Raw genomic sequence first — 19,199 nt, 5'->3', positions numbered from 1 at the left:
GTTTGGAGTGCTGTTATGTGCTCCACACAGAAAGATTTACAAGTTTGAAATGATACCATTTACAGCATATTAAATGATAAATCTGTTGCACATCAGAACTAAAAATATAACAGCACAAATGAACTGAGATTAAAAAAAAAAGACATCTTCAAATGTTAAATGTGCAGAGAGCTCGGTAGCAATTTCAAAGGAAATATGTGTCCATAATACTCTTGTGCCCAATTTATTGCTGATTGCTTGAGTTCAATTTGGTTGTTTGTGAAAGTCAAACTGTTTTTACAGTCCTCAAGAGAATATGTAATTTATTTTCTAATTAGCAGCAGGCTTATATTTACTTGTCAGCCTCTTCTGGTTTCTCCAAGGTCCATAGTGCACCTTATTCATTTTGGGATTAGTTCAGCTCGAAGGGTTTCTCCCATGGGTCTGCAAAACCCCATACTGCAGATAAACAATAGATTTTATCGCTGAGTAAACTCCATGACTATTACTTAGTTCAGTTAAAGTAGCCAAATAGTCAATTCATGTGTCTATTTCCATATCCATATGGCGTTATAGTCTACATTTATTTGTATTGCTACTCATACTTTTACATGGCTTAATAAAAACGTGACTTGTAAACACAAGGTGTGTTTATTCTGAATTCTCATGCTTAAGAAATCATGTTTTGTTAATTAAGAAATGACAATGGAGTTTTTTGTCCTACTAACAAGATTGCAAACTGAAGCCAAAAAGATTATTGTAAAATCAGCAGATTCATGCTACAAAGAATGAAAAAAACAAAAAAAAACAGTGACTCAGAGAGTCAAAGAGTTGCACAACACAACTTCAGTTATTGGCTGAAAATCACACAACTAAATCAACAACAAGATTCTTGTGCAAGGTACAAATACCTTAGCCACACAACATGCAACATGAAAAACTTATTTAATTCACCAGCAGCACTTTTCATGAACTGTTATAGTTTGAAACATGCTGAATTTTATTCATTCTCAAGTTTAATGATATTTATTGCACTTCAAGATATAAAGGCAGCTCATAAACACTTTGCCCTAGAACAAAAACAAAGTTCATTTAGACCCTGAAAGAGCTTCTTGCTGAGAATGAAAGTATTGAGGAATAGATTATTATAAGTAACACTTTGTTTGGTGATGTTCTAATGTGGAATGTGCAGAGGGGGGGAAGGAAATTATGTCATGCTTCCAAAAACAGTTATCTTTATTTTGAAGTGCCGGTCTTGCTTGTCATGACGACAACCTCAGTCTTCCACATTTTAAGTAAGTGTGGAAGAACGTCTGTCTGAATCACAGTTGGCAATATGGTACACTAATGAAAAACACTGAGAAGCATGGCTGAAAAGATTCTCTGTTCACTGGGTGGTATGCTTCACCCCACTGTCTCTTTTGCATGTTCCTCCACTTCATGGAGAGTTTCTGAGTTTGTATAAAAAGGGCTCAGTGTCTGCTTCAGACAACAAGGACCTCATGTTGGTTTCTCTCTGATCTTGAGGAAAAGCATGAGTTCAGTGGAAAGCTATGGCCAATTACCAAGTGTTTGGGGTCTACCATAGTATTTATAGTTTTTAAATTTCTGGTTTCGGGTCAAGCATCGAGACATGTCAGCAAAAACACCCACTATGGAAGTGGAATGCCACAGATTAGCTCTATAAAAGTTCCAATTTCAACCCTCAATTTAGTGTATTCATTCATAAAATGAGAGCAAAGTCAATAAATGCCGGTCACCAAGTTATATAAAGACAAATGATACTTGTCTTTTACCGTGGATAGGAGAAATTAATATACCAAATTCTTCAAGTAAACGTCAGACCTAATGAGTTTTCTAAATTGATGTCTGTCTCGGGTTTGTGATTTTCATAGTAAAGGGGGAATTCACACTCATCAGCAGACAGACAATCTTCTGAACTTGATGCCATCATATGACTCTCAACTTGAAGACCTAACAATGTAAAGAAAAGATTATTATAGATATGTCATTTTGATGTGATTGCTAGTGTAAACACTGATCAAATTATATTATTTCAACCTACTTTTTATCACTTCTGTTGGCATTACTGAATGCGTGTAGATACTCTTCTTCTGGTGGTTGAGGTGACTCTGCGATTCTGGGTCCTACCCCGTTGCTCTGAAGGATAAGCAACCACCTGGGTGGATGATCTCCTCATCTGCAGACCATCTAACTCTCTCATGTCCCTCGCCATCTGAGACAAAGTTTGACCTGGGTTGGTCTGCAGACGCTGGAAAAGGCTTTCTCTGTTGATTTTCCTCTCTGGACAACTGAAGGTAAGTGCAACTCCAGAGTCTGACTTCATCTCTCTGGAGAAACCATCTGAGGTGCCATCGAAGCAGCGCCCAATAGCGATCTCTTTGGCCACTCTAGGGTTCTGGTCTGTGACTGTGTAAATACCATAGTTGTGTCCCAAAGGGTCAACGGGTGCTAACATGGTGAAGGCATGAGACTCATTGTTTTGAGCCACCGGTGGATGTTTAATGAGATACTCTTGTAGGAGGTTGTTGGTGTTGATCCTGCGGCAGTTACCTTGTGGAAGGATTGATATGAGGGACCGGTCCACCTCAGCTTGGTCAAATAACATGCCACTGCATTTGAACTCAACACATGCTGCTGAGGTATTGGACTCTCGCATATCCCGAGTGCTGCGAATGTCTCTAATTCCATAAAGCTGGCCCTTTGTCTCTCGGTGTGTTCCTCCCAGATTCCTTGACCTGACCATGACTTCTTTCTGTCCAAGAATTTTGATCTTGATGAAGCATGCTCTAAACTCTTGGGGGTTAGGCCACCAGGACAGGTAATCTCCTGTCCAGGTTGTCAAATCATTCTCCTCAAAGGGAACAACGTTGTATTCATACTTGTCCTTTTCTACTCTAAAAAACCTGAAATGATTAGCATCAACAGGGGCATTTTCACAAGCTATTAAATTCTGATATGGATATATTGGCCCATTGGTCTCATCAAAATTGTTTTGGTTAGGCTTTGCCAAGTTGATTTTGAAGGCAGTTTTCTTTAATGCTGGATCATCATGGTCTGAACGCTGGTAGTCTATTTTATCTAGATAGGGCTGAGAGACTCCAATGATGTTTGGATTCATCTTTGGGGAGGAAGGAGCTGCCTCTAGTTCCTCCCCACCCAGCATTGCTGTGACATAAGCTGTGTAAGCATCAGGCCTCTGGGCATCACAGAAAGCTGGTAAACAGGCCCCATTAGGTCCTGTTATGACACTGTCAAAGCGGCCCCATGCCCTGGGATTAGAAGAATAACCAGGCTTGGGCTCCAAGTTTATCAAGCTAATCACGACACCCTCCAGCTGTTCAGTAGGTAGGAACTTGTCACTCATGTAGGCACGAACTTTGACATAGCAGCGTCTATTTTCAGGCACGTCTAAATTGAAAAGTCTGCGTTCTCTGATTTCCATGTTGCCTATGAGGAATGTGCGCTCCTCGCGCTTGCTCCTTCCATGACCACCAGTAGTTGTTGTGCTGTAAGAAAAGTCGCTCTCCTCTTCCCAGACTCCTGTGTCGGGATTTAAAGACCACAGTTTCATCTGGGGAATGTGTTCTTGCATTTTGACGTGCTGTGTGTCAAGGAGGACTTGGACAGCGCCAGCTCCAAGTACCTCCTTGTTGGACTCATCTCTGAAGTCTACAGAGAACATGCCATAGGTCCTTAAAGGAAGCATGTCACCTTCATCATCCACAAAGTTAAGGTCGCCAGGGGCAGCTGCTGCAGTAGTGATGTTTCTTGGGTCAATGAATGTGACACTGGCTTTGACAGTTCCTTCGTAGATTTCTCCATTGTCCTTATGAAAAGAGTTAGGAGGAATAACCAACTGCCCTATGGGGTCTTCATCTTTAATTTCTCCAAGGTCAATAAAATTGGTCTCTCCTGCATTGATATCAATTGGTGTTTGTTTTCTCATCACTTTCACATCGTGGTAAATAGATCCACTTTTCTTGTCAAAGATGAACACCTTGGGCGTGTCAATAAACTTTTGACTAGGATCAACAAAATTTACAACTAATCTCTGTGTGTCAGGGGTGATTCTTAATGTGAAGCCTCCTTGGTATCCAGTGGTACCCACTCTCTCTTTACCAATGTAGATGTGCCCAAAACGCAGAGGCTCATTATTGTCAGCTGTGACTACTCGACCACGAACCAGCACAGTTGGCTGCACACACTTCTGACAACCACACTGTATCACAGCACGGATGGGGAGGCTGTAGCTACCACAGTCAATAATTCTGCTTTCCATATTTTTAACGCCACAACAGAATCCAGCTCCATCTCTGCAGCCCATATCAAAATCTAGAGAACCAGCACATTTGTTGTGAGGACAGCGGCCAGCATTGTAGTACTTGGAGTCAGTCCCGGGTTGAACACAGTCTGTGGGTAGCCTGATGAGATGTGTTTCAGGGGTAGAATTGCATGCTGGTGCTCCTTTGTCTGTGAAATAGACAATAAATGACATTAAGCTTGTGTTCTTTCATCATCATGAAAGAAATATTGCCATAAATTTTAAGTTGACTGCTGTGTAATGTGACTTTGATGGTGTTTCGGAAGTAAATGCAGAGTTAACATATTAAAAACAGGCCTGTTCATGTTCTATTTGCTTTGCTGTATCTGCTCTTGAAAGTTTGTCAAATATACAATCTAGCATTAAAATAAAATTGCTGGTTTGAGGGTAATTGCATATTGATTTATAAGCATAATGTGGAACAGGTATAGTGAATAGTTAGACCTTGCTGGTGGAATATATAAAAATATTTATACCTTTATTTTTCACACATGGATGCTCACATTATAAACACAGTACACACAAACGCCCAAGGTCTGCATGACCTGAAAGTGCATTTAAGTGGCCAAGTTGGATTGTGAAATATGCATAAAATGGTAATTAGACTTCAAGCTTAAGAAAAGGTTTCTTCACCAACCATCCAACTGGGAGCTGGAAGGAACGACCAATTGTTCAACAACCCACTGGCAGCATAATTATTATGCATAATATCATGGTTGTTTGTAGTTAAGTATCCCTGTCAAGCTCACCATCTCCCACATAAGTCAATAACTGCAAACACATGAAGCAGTTTGATTTGTAGATTGCTGTATTGCTTTGCAAGTTTCCTTTGATCATGAATTATATAACATATAACCTCCTGAACAGTTGTAAACATATTGTGTTATTCAAATTAAACTTCTGCATTGTGTGAAAGGGGAAAAGAAACTATTGGGATGAAGGCATGTTTATCATCCCGCTCTGAGGTGCAGGTGTTGTTCTGCACACATAAAGTGTCTCCAGCCATAATGACTTTTGGAGTACAGGGATTTGTCTGTTGCCTAGAATTGATTGCTTTAGCACTGTTCCATGAAAAGCCTGTTTGTTAATCTGTGTCTTAACTAACAAGCACCTGGAGAATATAAGCTGTGTATGTGGGGTTCTCCCACATGGATGTGGAAAGACATATTTGTCTGAGTCTGAGAGAGAAAAGAAACATAATTTATTGACAATCTTGGGTTTCATCTCAACACTGGGTGTTCTGGAAAAATTGGGTTTGAGGTTTTACAGTGTCCAGAGCCCTCTCACACAATAAAGAATCCCTGTTTAGAAAGCTGTAGTTTCAACCAATGTAAACACAATAAAAACCTATTCCTCCAGGCTCTGCCAGATCGTAAGACTGATATTTTTCATTTTCCCATGTTGGTTTTTTTAATGAAAGATAGTTTATTAACTGACTTTCTCCTCTCTTTCAGTTGTAAGCCACTGTGGTTTTGTTTGATTCCTCTTAATGCGTAGACATGGCTCATGGATGACTTGGTTTGAGCTCAGCACTGACATTCCTCTTTAACTGTGTATTCAATCTCTGAGGCAGCTGCTCTTTATACAGTAGAGTTGCGGTTGTTTGCTTTTTGTCAGTGGTTATACTTGAACCAGTGCAAGACATTGACTAAATACGTCATTGTCAAATGCACTGGGGTGGTAGCCATCCTGAGCTATAATCCCTGTGTGCCGCTTTCTATCATCATAGCAAATTATTTCTTCTCAGTCTGATGAAGATGAATTACATTTTACCAGAACTTTACTATTTTTACTTAAAGAACAACCTTGAAACAGAAAAAACACTGGTATTCAGTACTCTGCATGCAGTACATGTAAATACACTATATAACTTTTTCCAAGGGTCACATATCTGTCATTCTCTTAGCAGGACTACATAAATACTACTAGTCTGCATTTCATAAACTTGGTGCGGAGGTGGCGCATGGGCAAGGGAAAAAACCTATTGGTGCCAATCGAGATCAGTATCTTCACTTACAAAAAAACTAAATGGGGCATTAGCTCTGGCAGAGGAAGTGGTTTCTTTGTTTCTGCCATTCTTGTTTGGTGCTACACATACCAATTACAGTAAGGAAGGCGGGGGAGGACTTGATGCTTCCTGCAGGGCTGCTGGCTTTACAGTAATACTGTCCCGACTGCTCTGGCTTCAGATCTCGCAGTACAAGGTCCTCTTCATACTTGTATACCTTCCTGTCCAGCAGAGTCCCATTGTGATACCTTGATAAACAGACACAAAGAAGGAAACAGAGAGAGTGATTTGTTCTTCACTTTACTTTTTTACATTATTGTGGAATGTTTATTGAACTTTAATCAGCTAAGCAATTATATTTAAAATTATATCTAAAATGTTAGCAAATATACCACCAGTTATACTTATTTTGATGATTTCTGCTAACAATGACTGTACAATGACTTTCATAGGAAGATTTATCCGATGACTTCAGCTTATAGAGCTTATGTTTTAGTTTTATAACCTGTAACTTAAAAACTATGCATTTCATAAGTGTAGGAAGGACTGTAACTATTTTTTGAGTGTTATTCTATGAGAGTGTGCCAACAATGATGTTCATCTCACCAGTAGTATTTGTCAGGTGTTGGTGATCCTGCTGCCTTGCAGCACAACAGCACCCGTCCTCCCTCGTAACGCACTTTATCCTCTGGGTGCTTCACAATGTACGGCTTTTCTGTGGAAAGCAGAAAGGAGCAAATCATCAAGACTTTACTCTGATTGTTGTGAATGGTGCCGCAGGTCATAGAGAGCTCATAAAATTCAAATATTACACTTTATTCGCCCGTCGGTCTCTGAGCTTATGAAAAATGATTGTTGAGGGAATTGCCTTTTCGAAAGCAGCTCAAGTCTATTTTTATTTGGTTTCCATGCAACCAAGTCACTGCTCAAGGCTATGTAAAGTCTCACAATAGTCCAGACTGTTTATGTTGTAGAGCTGTCAATTTCCTGTTTTCAGTCGTCTGAGAATATGATTGAAGGATTTGTAGACTATGTGGAATAATAATAATGCTAGTCTTGTAATAATACCTATTTTAAGAACAATCCAAAAATATGTAATCACTTTTCTTTCATTTATCTGCACTTACCAGCTGATCTAAGAATAGCCCGGACCCAGGACATGCCTGTAGTGTTACTGGAAGTGGACACAGTGATAGGGGCAAACTTCTCCTTCCTGATGGTGATTAAAGTTGGGCTGGAAGAGCAGATTCCTAGGAGCTTAAAGTGACCCATAGCATCTGTACGGGCACGGATGACCTTGGGATGGCTGGCTAGTGACACAAAGGCTCCTGCCACAGGGACACCAGTCACACTGTGGATATCACCATGTAAGATGTGGCCTTTGCACACGCAGTGACTGCAGTCTTCACTGGGATGGCCTTCAGTGCACACATACTGGCATTTGGCTTTTGTAAAGAAAGCATTGAGATTTTAGCAGATACTGATCGAGACACCAAAGTAAAGAAATGCCTCACTACAGCTAAATGCAATGTGGCTTTGCATACCTGGGCATGGAGTCTTTCCACATTTCTGGATTTCAACAGGCCGTCCCACACACTGCACTGTCGCAGAAGTCCTTACGCAGGTCCTTCTTCTAATCCTGCGACCTCCACCACAGGTCACTGAACATGACCCCCAGCCACCCCATGGACTCCATTTAGCTACAAAAAGACACAACGGAAGGGAGTTTCAATGAATCATTCTATCAAATGGATTGTTAACTCCCTTGTGCTGCACTATAGGATTTCTAAAGGATTTAGCTGCATTTAGAACTTTACTGAAACAGCTTCAATCAATAAGACTGCTGTGGAGACGGCTGCCTGAAACCACACAGCAGCAAATGGCACATGGGCATTTAGAATGTCAAGTCTTTACAAAACTAAAGATTTTAATTGAACAGTTTCACTTACACTTATAACTGTATTCATAAGGATGAGGAATACAATATTTTATTCAAAAGCCTACTGAATGGTTTAAAAAGAATGTTTTGGGAAATTCACCAATAAAAAGGGGCATTATGAATCACTTTGTTGATTAAAATATTTTATGTGTAGTTCAAAGACCATATTCTCTACACTAGATTAGGGTCCTGTCCGAAATTTGGTGGTGATAGATTTTTGGCTGTTACCTGTACATGGTGGGGTGGTGCACTCTCTTCTCTCTGAATGGTGCCCCTGACATGCTGGCACCAACAGCAGAGGCATGGGCTGTGCGCTCACACATTTCCTCCGGCGGACTTGGACACCCACGTCATGACAAACTGTGGTTGAACAGGGGCCCCACTCACTCCACTCAGTCCAATAGCTCTGCACTAAAAACATATTACAGAGGACAGAGGGACATTTTAATCTTGATGTAGCTATGCACCAATGTTTACAATGTTTAATATTTGTTTAGTTTTTGTAGTGTTTTGGCTAAATATTCATATCTGTGAAGAAAAAGCTTCCGCAGCCCTGGGCTGCTGTAATCTGCTCTACCTGGGGGGCACTGGAAGCGAACATGGTAGTTAGAACAAACGCGACCATGTGGCTGTTCCTTGTTGATGCACCAGAATCCCTTCTCCAGACTTGAATGAACCACTTCCCCAGTTTCTGCCGCTGCCACCCAGTCTGTAGTACGAGCCTCCATGGCTGTAGGCCGTGCACAAACTCTCTCTCTGTAATAGAAACGAATTGCCTCCAGGCGCTCATAGTCTCCATTTCCCCCAGGATGGTCAATGTTGAACCAAGATGTCCATTCAGTCACGCCTGGAGGCACATGAAGGGAAGACGTGGATGAAAACCACGAAGATAGAACATTAGAAAAAAATAATAATTGTGGTATGGAGGTTGGAGCTAGTTTTACATGGGGGGACACTGTTAAGAATTAAGAAAGACTTGAACAGCAGGGATGGGTTACAAGCTTTCAGAGGTCTGCAACTATCATCTGAAACTGACTTCATATACTCCAGGGAGCTTTGTATTGTTGAGGATCTTTCCATGCCCCCTGGCTTGAGTCATGAGGCATTCTGTTTAGTTTTCCATCTGTGGCATGTTCTGAAACCTGAACAATTTCCTACTGAGAAACATGGGGAATTACAAATAAAAGGAACCCATTAGCCACATGTGATAGATTGTTTTCCTTTTAAAGAAAAGCACTGCTTTACTCCCAAACAATAATGTCCACCAAGAATTGATTATGTGTTACAGACAGCTGTTTCTGTATAGTCAAAAATTGTTGTTTATTGAAAGCTTAATGCTCTCAAACTTTGAAGAAAATGCTGCTAATTGTATTAATGTTGTGGTTTAAAGCTGTTCACATCACGGAAAGCTGACTGAGGCAAGCGATCCTCCCAGTTATGCTAACAGTGAATGATTAGAAAGCAGCTTTGTCATACATCTTTTGTACAGAAAGGTCTTTTAGTGTTACACCTCTATCTGTTCTTAATAACTGCTGAAAAAACTGTGATATTATTCCACTGAGCTGCAAGATAACCTCATCCACATAAGTAATTATAGTTTTAAAAACTCCCACTCTTTGTTTTACTTCACTGATCAGAAACACAGTTTCCATAACAACAGGCCTTTAGGGGAACAAACAGGAATTATTATGGTGCACGGAGTGATTTTTATTTAGCTTTGGGTCCAGACTTGAGCCCTGTCTTTATTTGCTTCTATTATTCCATTGATAAAAGTATCTGTAATTAAGTATTTTTGTAATTAACTATTATTACTACTGTAGCCAAGGATGTCTAGACAGCATCGCTGGATGACTTAGACGAAGTTAAAAGGAGCATCTTTTTTCTATTATTTCCGAGCAGATGTGTTCTTAAAAGCAATGGACACCACACAAAGACAAAACACACTGCGTCTAAAATTATGTCTCGGCCTCATGCCTTGGAGTTTAAAGTTTACTGAGTTATGAGTCTGCAAAGGAGTAAAATCTCTGAGGTAACATCTTTATCAGGCGCTAAAGGATTTACCTTGAGTCTTTAAAGTTTTAGTTACAGCCATTAGTAAGGCTGCTAAATCGGCAAGTCAAATAGCAATAACGAGCGTACTGATAGTTTTATAATACTGGCCGGAATCTGCCTGCACTTTTGCTTTCAGCTGATATTTAAACTCTCACGGTTTGAAAATGTTTGCCAAAGATTTAGCTCTCAATCTCCCGCCGGTACCTGTTGTCTGTGAGTCAGCGTACATGTTGAAGGCCACTCTCCGTCTCTTGTCTGAATGACTCTCAGTTCTCAGTGATTCTGCGTACACAAGAAAACAGCTGGTTATAGAGCGAGCTTACACTTTTTGTCCTTGAGAAACTTTAAGAAGAAAGAAAAGAAATTCTAGAAGTCATGTGTTGGAGATGAGAGTGTGTTACCTTTTTGAAAATATGTATACTTGTGCTTGCTTAAATTACACTACTAATAAAATCAAGTTTTCAATGTGTGTGCGTTTTGAACAGCTGCTGAGATTTACTCCAATTTTATATGGACACGTGCACGTTTTGCTCTTTCTTCGAGGCAAGGAGACTTTCTGCTTAAATGACAACAAACTGAAGATTTATTCCCTTTTCTTTTTCTCCGATGTAAGCTTTCATCAGTCTCTATCCATCACTCTTCTTTTTTCCTATATTTTCCCTTTCCCTCCTCTCTGTCTTCTCTTTTATCATAGCTGTTCTTCAGCAGCTGCACTCTCTAATCCCTCCATCTATCATCTCCCCCAGAAATCTTTGTCATACATCTTTTCATTCTTCAGTCCTTCTTGCCCTCCTCTGTCCTCCCTTCTCCTCTTGATCCATCATTAAGCACCCACTGTTGAGGATGCTAATGAACCTTCAGTTGAGAAAATCTGAACCTGCAGACTCATCTGATATTCTGTGCAGAAGCTTTCTGTTCACCTCTTTCTCTTACTCAAACACATGCAGCAATTTCATGCCAATTGGTTTTATTTGAAGGACATATGACTGTAAAATATGTATTGAACACAAACTGCATGCCTATATCACTAAATAAGTCTTACACCATCTTCTTTTAAGCCCGTGTGTTCATACACACAGCAGTAGATGTAAGCAGTAAGCAAATACTGACCTTTTAGAAAAAGAACAATATTAAAGCTGGCATTCGTGTAATTTTTTTCCCTTTGATTTATTAAGCATGCACCGTACATTTTCACGCATGCTTTGATGTGCAATGATTAATTTTCCTGCTGTACAAATTTTTTTATGTTTTGAAAAGCGTCAGTTGTTTGCTTGACATTTCTTCTTTCGCTTGAAACTCTGGGAAGAAATGTGAAATGTGGCCATGCGGAAAAAATAAATGTCAGTCTGTGACAGAAACAAAAAGTGGCTTATGTCGCTTCAGTGTGCGTGTGTAATATGTGCAAGCGCTTAGAACTGTGGGAAAGACGCTGCTGAGTTTACGAGCAGAGACGCCCAGCACAGAGACCAGTATCAATCCCAGTCCCCGCTGGTTTTACAGCTCACTTCAAGTCTTTAGTTTCATGCCAGCACATTTCTTTTCAAGCCCTGATGGCTTTTGATAGATTTACCAAAAGAAGGATAACAGTTCAACAGAACACACATCAACTTCACATTTTAGGGTAACGTAGACTGTCAGCTGACCTTCATGGTTGTTGATTTTTTTTATGCCCTTGGCTTTAAAAACCATTGATATTTTTCCAGATCAGCTTTGTCTCTCTGATACCCTGGAATGACTTATAAACAGAAGCAAATGCTTTCACACTGATCTGGTGAGCAGATGTGGCTCTTCCTGCAGATTTAGTTTAGTAAATCAGTTCAAATAGTTTTTTCACAATTTTTTTTGTCTCCCGAGCAGGTAAAGCAGTTTTTCTCAGTCACAATGATGTTCACAAATCATCAACACATCCCAGAAACAACATCAGAGATCTCTGTCCAGAAGCGCAGTCCTGGGAACAACTAAGATACTGCGCAGGACCATCAAGCTCCCAGGCCTCTGGTAGAGGACCCGAGCTTGAAGGATAGACCGCCCACAGGGGCAGGAAGGGATTTATTTTTTAATTTATTTTTTTATGTGTGTGTGTGTGTGCACAAAGAAGCCTTTTGTTTCTTTTATTAAAAATGAATTAAAACTCCTGTGGCTAATTAATAATGCTCCCCATCCTGAAGCGCATGTTATTTCCAAGAAGTTCCAAAACACTATTTCGGCTCCTGTTACATAACATTTTTCTTTCCTTTTCACACCAGAGCAAAGGGAATTCACAGCAGAACCGCAGGATTATCATTTCAAGATGTCTGATAATGATGAAAATGAAATGGCAAACAATTCGGTGGATTTTATAGGGTGACTAATGGTTTTAGAAAGCAGACAGAGGAAACCCAGATTAGCTACAGAAGAAGGCAAATGTTGGGGTAGTGACCTTAGTAATGGCTGGGATGAACTGGCTTGGCTCCCACAGCGCACTCAAAGCTTATTGTGCTTCTGAGGGACGTGTTAACACTTTATGAATTTTAAATGCTAGGGGATTTTATTGGGGCACTGCTTCATGCGGCTGGTATGTGAGCGAATTTACCTCATCAAGAGGCAAGTAACACACGTTTTTCAAGCCAACGGGAGCAAAGTTAGAACTTATTATTTCCTTTTTACGCTTTAGGAAAATACACCCTAAAGGGACTGACTGGTGCACTATACCTTGTTCATGTGCTCCTTGTGGGTTTGGTTTTGTGAACAGAAATGTCTTTACGCTTTGACTTTTTGCAGCTGCTGTTACACAACCCAAACGTTGTGTATGTTGCTTCTGATTTTCTGATTTAACGGCCCATTTGGCGCTTGTCAAATCACCGCTGAACAATAAACTTCTTTTATGACATGACATGTTGTGGTTTAGCTTTGTTTAGATCGCATGGTTAAGTTTAGGAAAGAGATGCAGTTTGGTGGAAACGTGAGGCTGTCCTGTTAGAAACAACTGCATTAGTCATTTCAAAATGAAATATGTTTACATTCAAGTGCCAGCAGTTTTAGCCATGCTCACTGTGACCCTCATAAACCTTGGACAAACCTTGGACAAGGTAACAAGATAGCTGCACTGGTGCATTCGAACAAATCTGCATCCTTTTCCACATATAGCAACATGGTAAGTTCCTGAATACCAAGCAATGTCACTTATATGTCTGAAACATAGTTACTGGATTACTTTTCATCTACCGCTGCATTCATTGTCCTCTTTATCCACCATAGGTCTGTTGTGACAACTGCAAGTCTTATTTTAGAGAACTAGCTTTGGGTTCAATGATTTACGTCACAGTGGTTCATTCTGAAATACAGCTGGTTCACTTACAGCCTGGCTGCACAAAGGCAAATCTACTATTAATAAGCCCTGGTGCCTTTGTGAAAGACAGCCTTGCTCTCCTTCACTTTCTGAGTGAGAAATTTCTGCCTTAGCCAAAATCTAATAAAAAAGCTGCTGAAGAGTGGAACTGTGGAGAAAATGGAGGACCTTATGAAGTTGCACCCAACACGATTTCACTCATATTAGGGAGGTATGGTTGTGCCAGATGCAGGCTGGCAGACAGATGAGGCTTAAGTAAAAGGTCTGGATCCTGTTTATTTATAATATTCCAGATCCCTACAAGAAGGAGAAGATGTGAAAACACCAGCATGCTTCCTCGTGTTACATAACCTACTAGACAAAGCAAAGTTCGCTCAAAGAATGGGGTTATGCTTTATTTGTTGATGTTGCTCGTGCTCGGGCTCAGGAGTGTGTGCGACAGCAGCTGCCACAGGAGTCCTCGAATTAAGTTAAAAACAGAGGCATTCCATCCATGAACTGTGTATGTATTGTGTGTGGGGGCCTGTGTATGTGATGATCCGTTTGCCATGTCATCTGGAAGTTGTTTATGCGTTTGGCTAGCTCCTTAGCTGAGGTGTGTGTGGTTTCAGAAAAGTCTGCTCTTTCTCTCAGTGCCTATCACTCTCTCTTTACCCCAAAGTTTCTTCTTCTTCTTCTCAAAAGCCTCTCAAAACTTATAAACATCTGTAGCTCCTTAAAATCAGCAGTTTTATCCGTGACATTAACTAATGGTGGAAACCAACCACATGATTTAAGGATTTACAAAAGTATAACAGAGGATTTGTGTATTTAAAGGAAGGTATTTGTGGAACACCGCATTGTTTCCTTGATTCTATTAAAAACAGTTCGTCAGTGTTGAATTTCTCAAGAAAAAATATCTGGAGGTTGAACTTCTCCACCTGTTCACAGGTACTGAGCCAGAAGCTGAAAATGTAAAGCAGCTGATTACTCCTGCAACAAATAATTTCTTGGCATCTCTTCTTGTGTCTGTACACATGAGTAGAAAAGAAAAGCACTGAAAGATGTGATTGTGGCTTGCAGCATGTCACTAATGGGAGTTTGCGCCTTTTCGTTTGATCCTATGTAATCTCTGTGTCAGTCATTAAAGTCAGCTGGCCAGACAGCTCTGTGCTTTATAGCAGACAGTGGTCAGCATCTGGAGAACTACCCCTCCGTCTGACTAACAGCCCTCCAGCTACTCACCAACTATTTTGGCTTTGCCTGAAATTATGCAGAGAAGAGAAGAGAAGAGAAGAGAAGAGAAGAGAAGAGAAGAGAAGAGAAGAGAAGAGAAGAGAAGAGAAAGATTTACACCCAAAGGTGGTAATACCACTGTTTCCCCCTCTAAGTTACAGTGGGCATTCAGCAGCAACTGCCAACTTTAAATAGAAAAACAGCTTGTAAACCTCTAGCTCTAAGGTGTGTGGTGACTGAGAAACAAGGCGAGGAGAGAATGTTTGATGGAGTAGGACAGGGAGAAGTAGGTGGAGGAGGGAGTGTGATTGAGGGAGAGACAGAAGGGAGAAAGGTGGGGAAAGTATTAGTGGGGAAATACCTGAGGGAGACAGATTAGAAACAAAAGGCGAGCAGATGAAGACGAGCGGACAGATGGAGACACACAGTCGTTACTTAAGCAGTCAATTGAATTCAGTTATGAGGGCTGAACTGGTCATCAAAAGTGAAAAGGAAAGAGTGAAATGCTGGCCAGTGTGACGGTGGAAAAAAGAGGGCAGTAAAGTAATTTTACCTGTGCTCCTATTCCTCTTTTTTATTCCATTTTGTCATTAAGCCGAGCACAAACCAAGCAGGTGGAAAAGTGGGCCACTGGGTTTGTGATTATTGCACCTTGTTTCCAAGGTGACTGCGTTTATATCTTTAGGGACTGCTCCCAATGTTAGAGGGTGAAATAAGGACAAAAATGCACCACCTTACTGCAAGATGTGGATGTACTGCTAAAGGAGCGTGGCATGAGGCGTTAAAATTTTACGATCCATTTTAAGGTTGGAGTGTTCTGTTCAGTCAGAGTCAGTATGAATCACCATTTATACATACACTTTCACTGGTCTCTAATCTTTTGATATATACTCATCAGTGAATGGCACAAAGACGTTTACAGTTCAGAGGCTTCAGAGCCCAACAAGACATGGAGACTATTAAGGTGTATTCACACTCATTTGCTTTTATGAACTGCCAGCTCCTTCACTTTGGAAAAAAAGAGAGAAAAACCTAATGTGAAGCAGCTGTAACGTGAACAGAAAGTGACAGCTCTGGAAAAAGTGCTGCTACTGGTGTCATTCAGGAAGAATGGCAAACTTTCAGTGGATGATAAGAGTGAAGTTTGCTGGGAAGAACTTCTGATCTCATCTGGAAGAAACTGTGTTGTGCTAATGTCTGCAGATAACCAACACTTAACCAGCATTAAAAACTGGGAGCTACATTAGAAAAATAGTGCAAAAAAAGAGCTGTAATTTCAAACTGGATCTTGGTCAAATAATAAAAGCTGGACACAATTTTCATAAAGCAGGCCTTCCGTTTGCTGATAGTGGCGGCTACTGTGCTGGGGTTTTCATAATCACGAAATTGTTGTTGTTTTGTGATTAAACGACACTGCAGGGACAGTTTTCACGACCTCTTCTCCTTAACACCCCACTCCATCTCCATCCATCTCCTTTGTGTTATTAAAAGTGCTGGAGAAACATGCATATGGCTTTAGATTCGAGATTTCAAGATAAAGAGGTAATAAGGCAGTCTTATCGCACATTTCCATCGCTTCAAAGGATGTTACTTTGACTTAGTTTTACATTGCCAGAGACTTATTATACCCATAAAAAGTATTTCTACTTTCCTAAACCTAACCTCAAACCACATCTTCTTTCTCAACATTTTGTGATTTACAATACGGACTTTATGACTTCACATCCCCAGAAGGGAGTAGGCTGACTTTGAACACAGATTAATGTCCCTACAACGTAAGTAATCCAAGTACACACACACTAATCATGCACTACTCTTATCATATGAGCTCATCTTCAGACATTTGTCTAAATTCTTTCAACATCCTGCTCTGACATCCTTAGGGAAATGCCGTCAACTTGGGAAACTCTACAGTTACTGTCAGTTGTGCGGCACATGTGTTAATACTCATAAACTGGCCCTCTTTCTTGTGTGATTATGACAAGAGAACTGAAAATTGCTCAAGGTTCATTTTCAACATTTGCAGTTTCACGAGCATCATTTTGTTGGCAAATCTGTAGTTACAACAATTTTTTGGGATTGTGTCATTCTGACATGATAATAATATATTAGCAGTTCAATCATCAATCTTCACCTACCTTGGCTCAGAGCCACCGAGGCCAGGAAAGACAGCAGCAGCGCCACTTTATTTAATCCCAACATTGTGCTGGCGATTGTCTACAGCATCGATATGAACTAATTCAGCTCTCAGCTGAGCGTAGCTACTTCAGGTCCTCAGGTGTGACTGAGGCTGCTGTTTAGGCAGACTCTTGCCTCTGCTCCTTCGTGTGAGTTGAGTTGCTGAGCTGGAGACAGGAGCTCAGCCGTTTTTAAAAGAAGGGGCATCGGGACTGCACACCAATCCAGCCCCTCTCTCCTCACCATTGGCCAGTGAAATGCAACATCTGGGTCCCCCATATCATGGTCCAAAAAAAGGTAAGGGTATGGTGGGGGGAAGAGAGGGGAAGGAGCACACACACACACACAGGGAAAGAGAAGGCAAATGTGTAAATGTGTCTGTGGTTACTGAAAGTAAGAGGGTGCTTTCCTGTTCTTCTTAGCTTTTTTTTCACTATTTGTGGCTTATTTAAAGCATTACTTGCATTTGTTTAACTCAAGAGTTACATTGATTTGTAACCCCCCTCCACCCTATTGCACCAGCGAATACATATTTAGCAACACAACAGGTGTGTGGCTTCACGTGTGTGTTTCCATCTTTAAATCTCTATTCTAGTTTCTACGTGTGTCTTGTCAAGCAAAGAATTTTAGAACTTTAATTCCGGATGATTGAAAACTCTATTTTTATTTTTTCTCTTGCTTTTTTTAAAAGGCATTTAAAATATGAACGTCTAGCTGACACAATACATTTTCTTGTGATTTGCGATAATAATTCAAGACTGTGTTTATAAATAAGAGATGACAGTTATAATCATCTTCTGTAAATTGTCATGTCCTTCGCTGGCCCCCCTCCCAATCTGTGTTACCTCTGTCTTACCAGCAGACACGGGACAGTGCCAGATGCTGCTCTCCCTCGGGTTCAACTTCTGGTTCAGTTTTGTAACTCTTTAGCAGTTGCTGATTGCTGGGTGATGCACTGCCAAAGAGTGGAAGTGGCGTCATATGGCATGCCATTCAGGAAAGTCCTCAGAGCGCAGACACGAGACATGCTTATGAGGTGCAATGTACTTGGGCTCATTTACAGGATGTGAAGTGTTTTATTTAGTAAAGATCCTCGTAAAAGCAATGGAAATTAAATACACTAATTAGGCTGAACTGTTTAAACATCCCACTGGGTTAAAACTTTTAAAAAGGTATTAAAATGTCTCCAGAGTCCCTGTCTGCATCTGATAAAGACTAAAGATAATTGGCTGAAAAGTAATGAGATTTATGTTTAAGTTCAATTCTGAAACCTAGAAAAAATGTGCTTTTACTGCTAATCTTATTATCAGTTACTTTTCACATTAAGAGTTTCCTGTTAAAATGATACAAAATACAATGCACTCCTAAAGAAAGCACCGGTGTTTTCTGAACCTCCTAACTGCACCAGCCACCCACCTTCACCCTTAGCTCCCTGGCAAATGAAACTGGCTAAGAGGATCGTAAGGTTTCATATGTCAGATGAGCTGTTAGCAGCTCCACCAAACAAACAAGTCCACAAAATAAATACAGATTTGTGTATCAGAACTTTGTTTTTCCTTCTTTCCTCTCTCATTAATCATCTAGTGGCCCCCCACATTTTTCTTGTGACCTGTTAGACAGGCCTGCCCCCTGGGCTGGCAACCAGTGGAGTACCAGCACCAGCTCCATCTCAGACAGCTGAAGTATGAAATACTTCTTAATGAGGTAAAGACTCATTTTCCACCATTGCATGTGGATTACAGTTCAACAAGACAATATTTAGGAAATAGATTCCCACGAGTTCTCGGTTCTGTCACGAAGAAATATTAAGAAATGCATTTTTATTCTATATTTACTCAAGCTGTTTTGTGTTGTTTTGCTTGTAGTTTACTGTTGTTTATAGTACTCATACTTATCCCTAATTTCTTTTGTTTCCAAGGAGCCAGACTTTTTTTGCAAGTTTTTAAAGTGGTCAACAGGAGATTGAGGAATTGTTCTCCAGGCTTTCTAAAGTTCTTTCAAAGTTTTTCTTTGGACATTGGCTGCTTTTTCATTCATTTTGAGTCCAGTCTTTGTACTTGAACACTTCCAGAAGAATGGTTTTTGTTTGTTAAGCCACTTAGCACTGACCTATGAATTCTTCAGGCATAACAGAGATACAAAGATAAGACTGTCT

The 19,199-nt window shown here is 40.4% G+C and overlaps 1 protein-coding gene across 1 annotated transcript; it reads right to left on the bottom strand.

Moving 5' to 3' along the window:
- Positions 1 to 695: 695 nt before the first annotated feature.
- On the bottom strand, positions 696 to 17,068 carry cilp2 (cartilage intermediate layer protein 2). The gene is made up of 10 exons (XM_063466907.1): positions 17,005 to 17,068; positions 10,528 to 10,605; positions 8,849 to 9,118; positions 8,500 to 8,682; positions 7,877 to 8,032; positions 7,460 to 7,777; positions 6,939 to 7,047; positions 6,423 to 6,580; positions 2,045 to 4,473; positions 696 to 1,953 (listed from the first exon to the last, which is right to left on the bottom strand). Exons 1-9 carry the CDS (start codon positions 17,066 to 17,068, stop codon positions 2,066 to 2,068), a joined length of 3,744 nt encoding a protein of 1,247 aa, XP_063322977.1. The 3' UTR covers positions 696 to 1,953; positions 2,045 to 2,065.
- Between the last annotated feature and the right edge of the window lie 2,131 nt (positions 17,069 to 19,199).

Source organism: Pelmatolapia mariae, linkage group LG23 (assembly GCF_036321145.2).
Source record: "Pelmatolapia mariae isolate MD_Pm_ZW linkage group LG23, Pm_UMD_F_2, whole genome shotgun sequence".
In the NCBI taxonomy this organism is placed as follows: Eukaryota; Metazoa; Chordata; class Actinopteri; order Cichliformes; family Cichlidae; genus Pelmatolapia; species Pelmatolapia mariae.
This window is presented reverse-complemented; position numbering and strand designations above follow the sequence as displayed.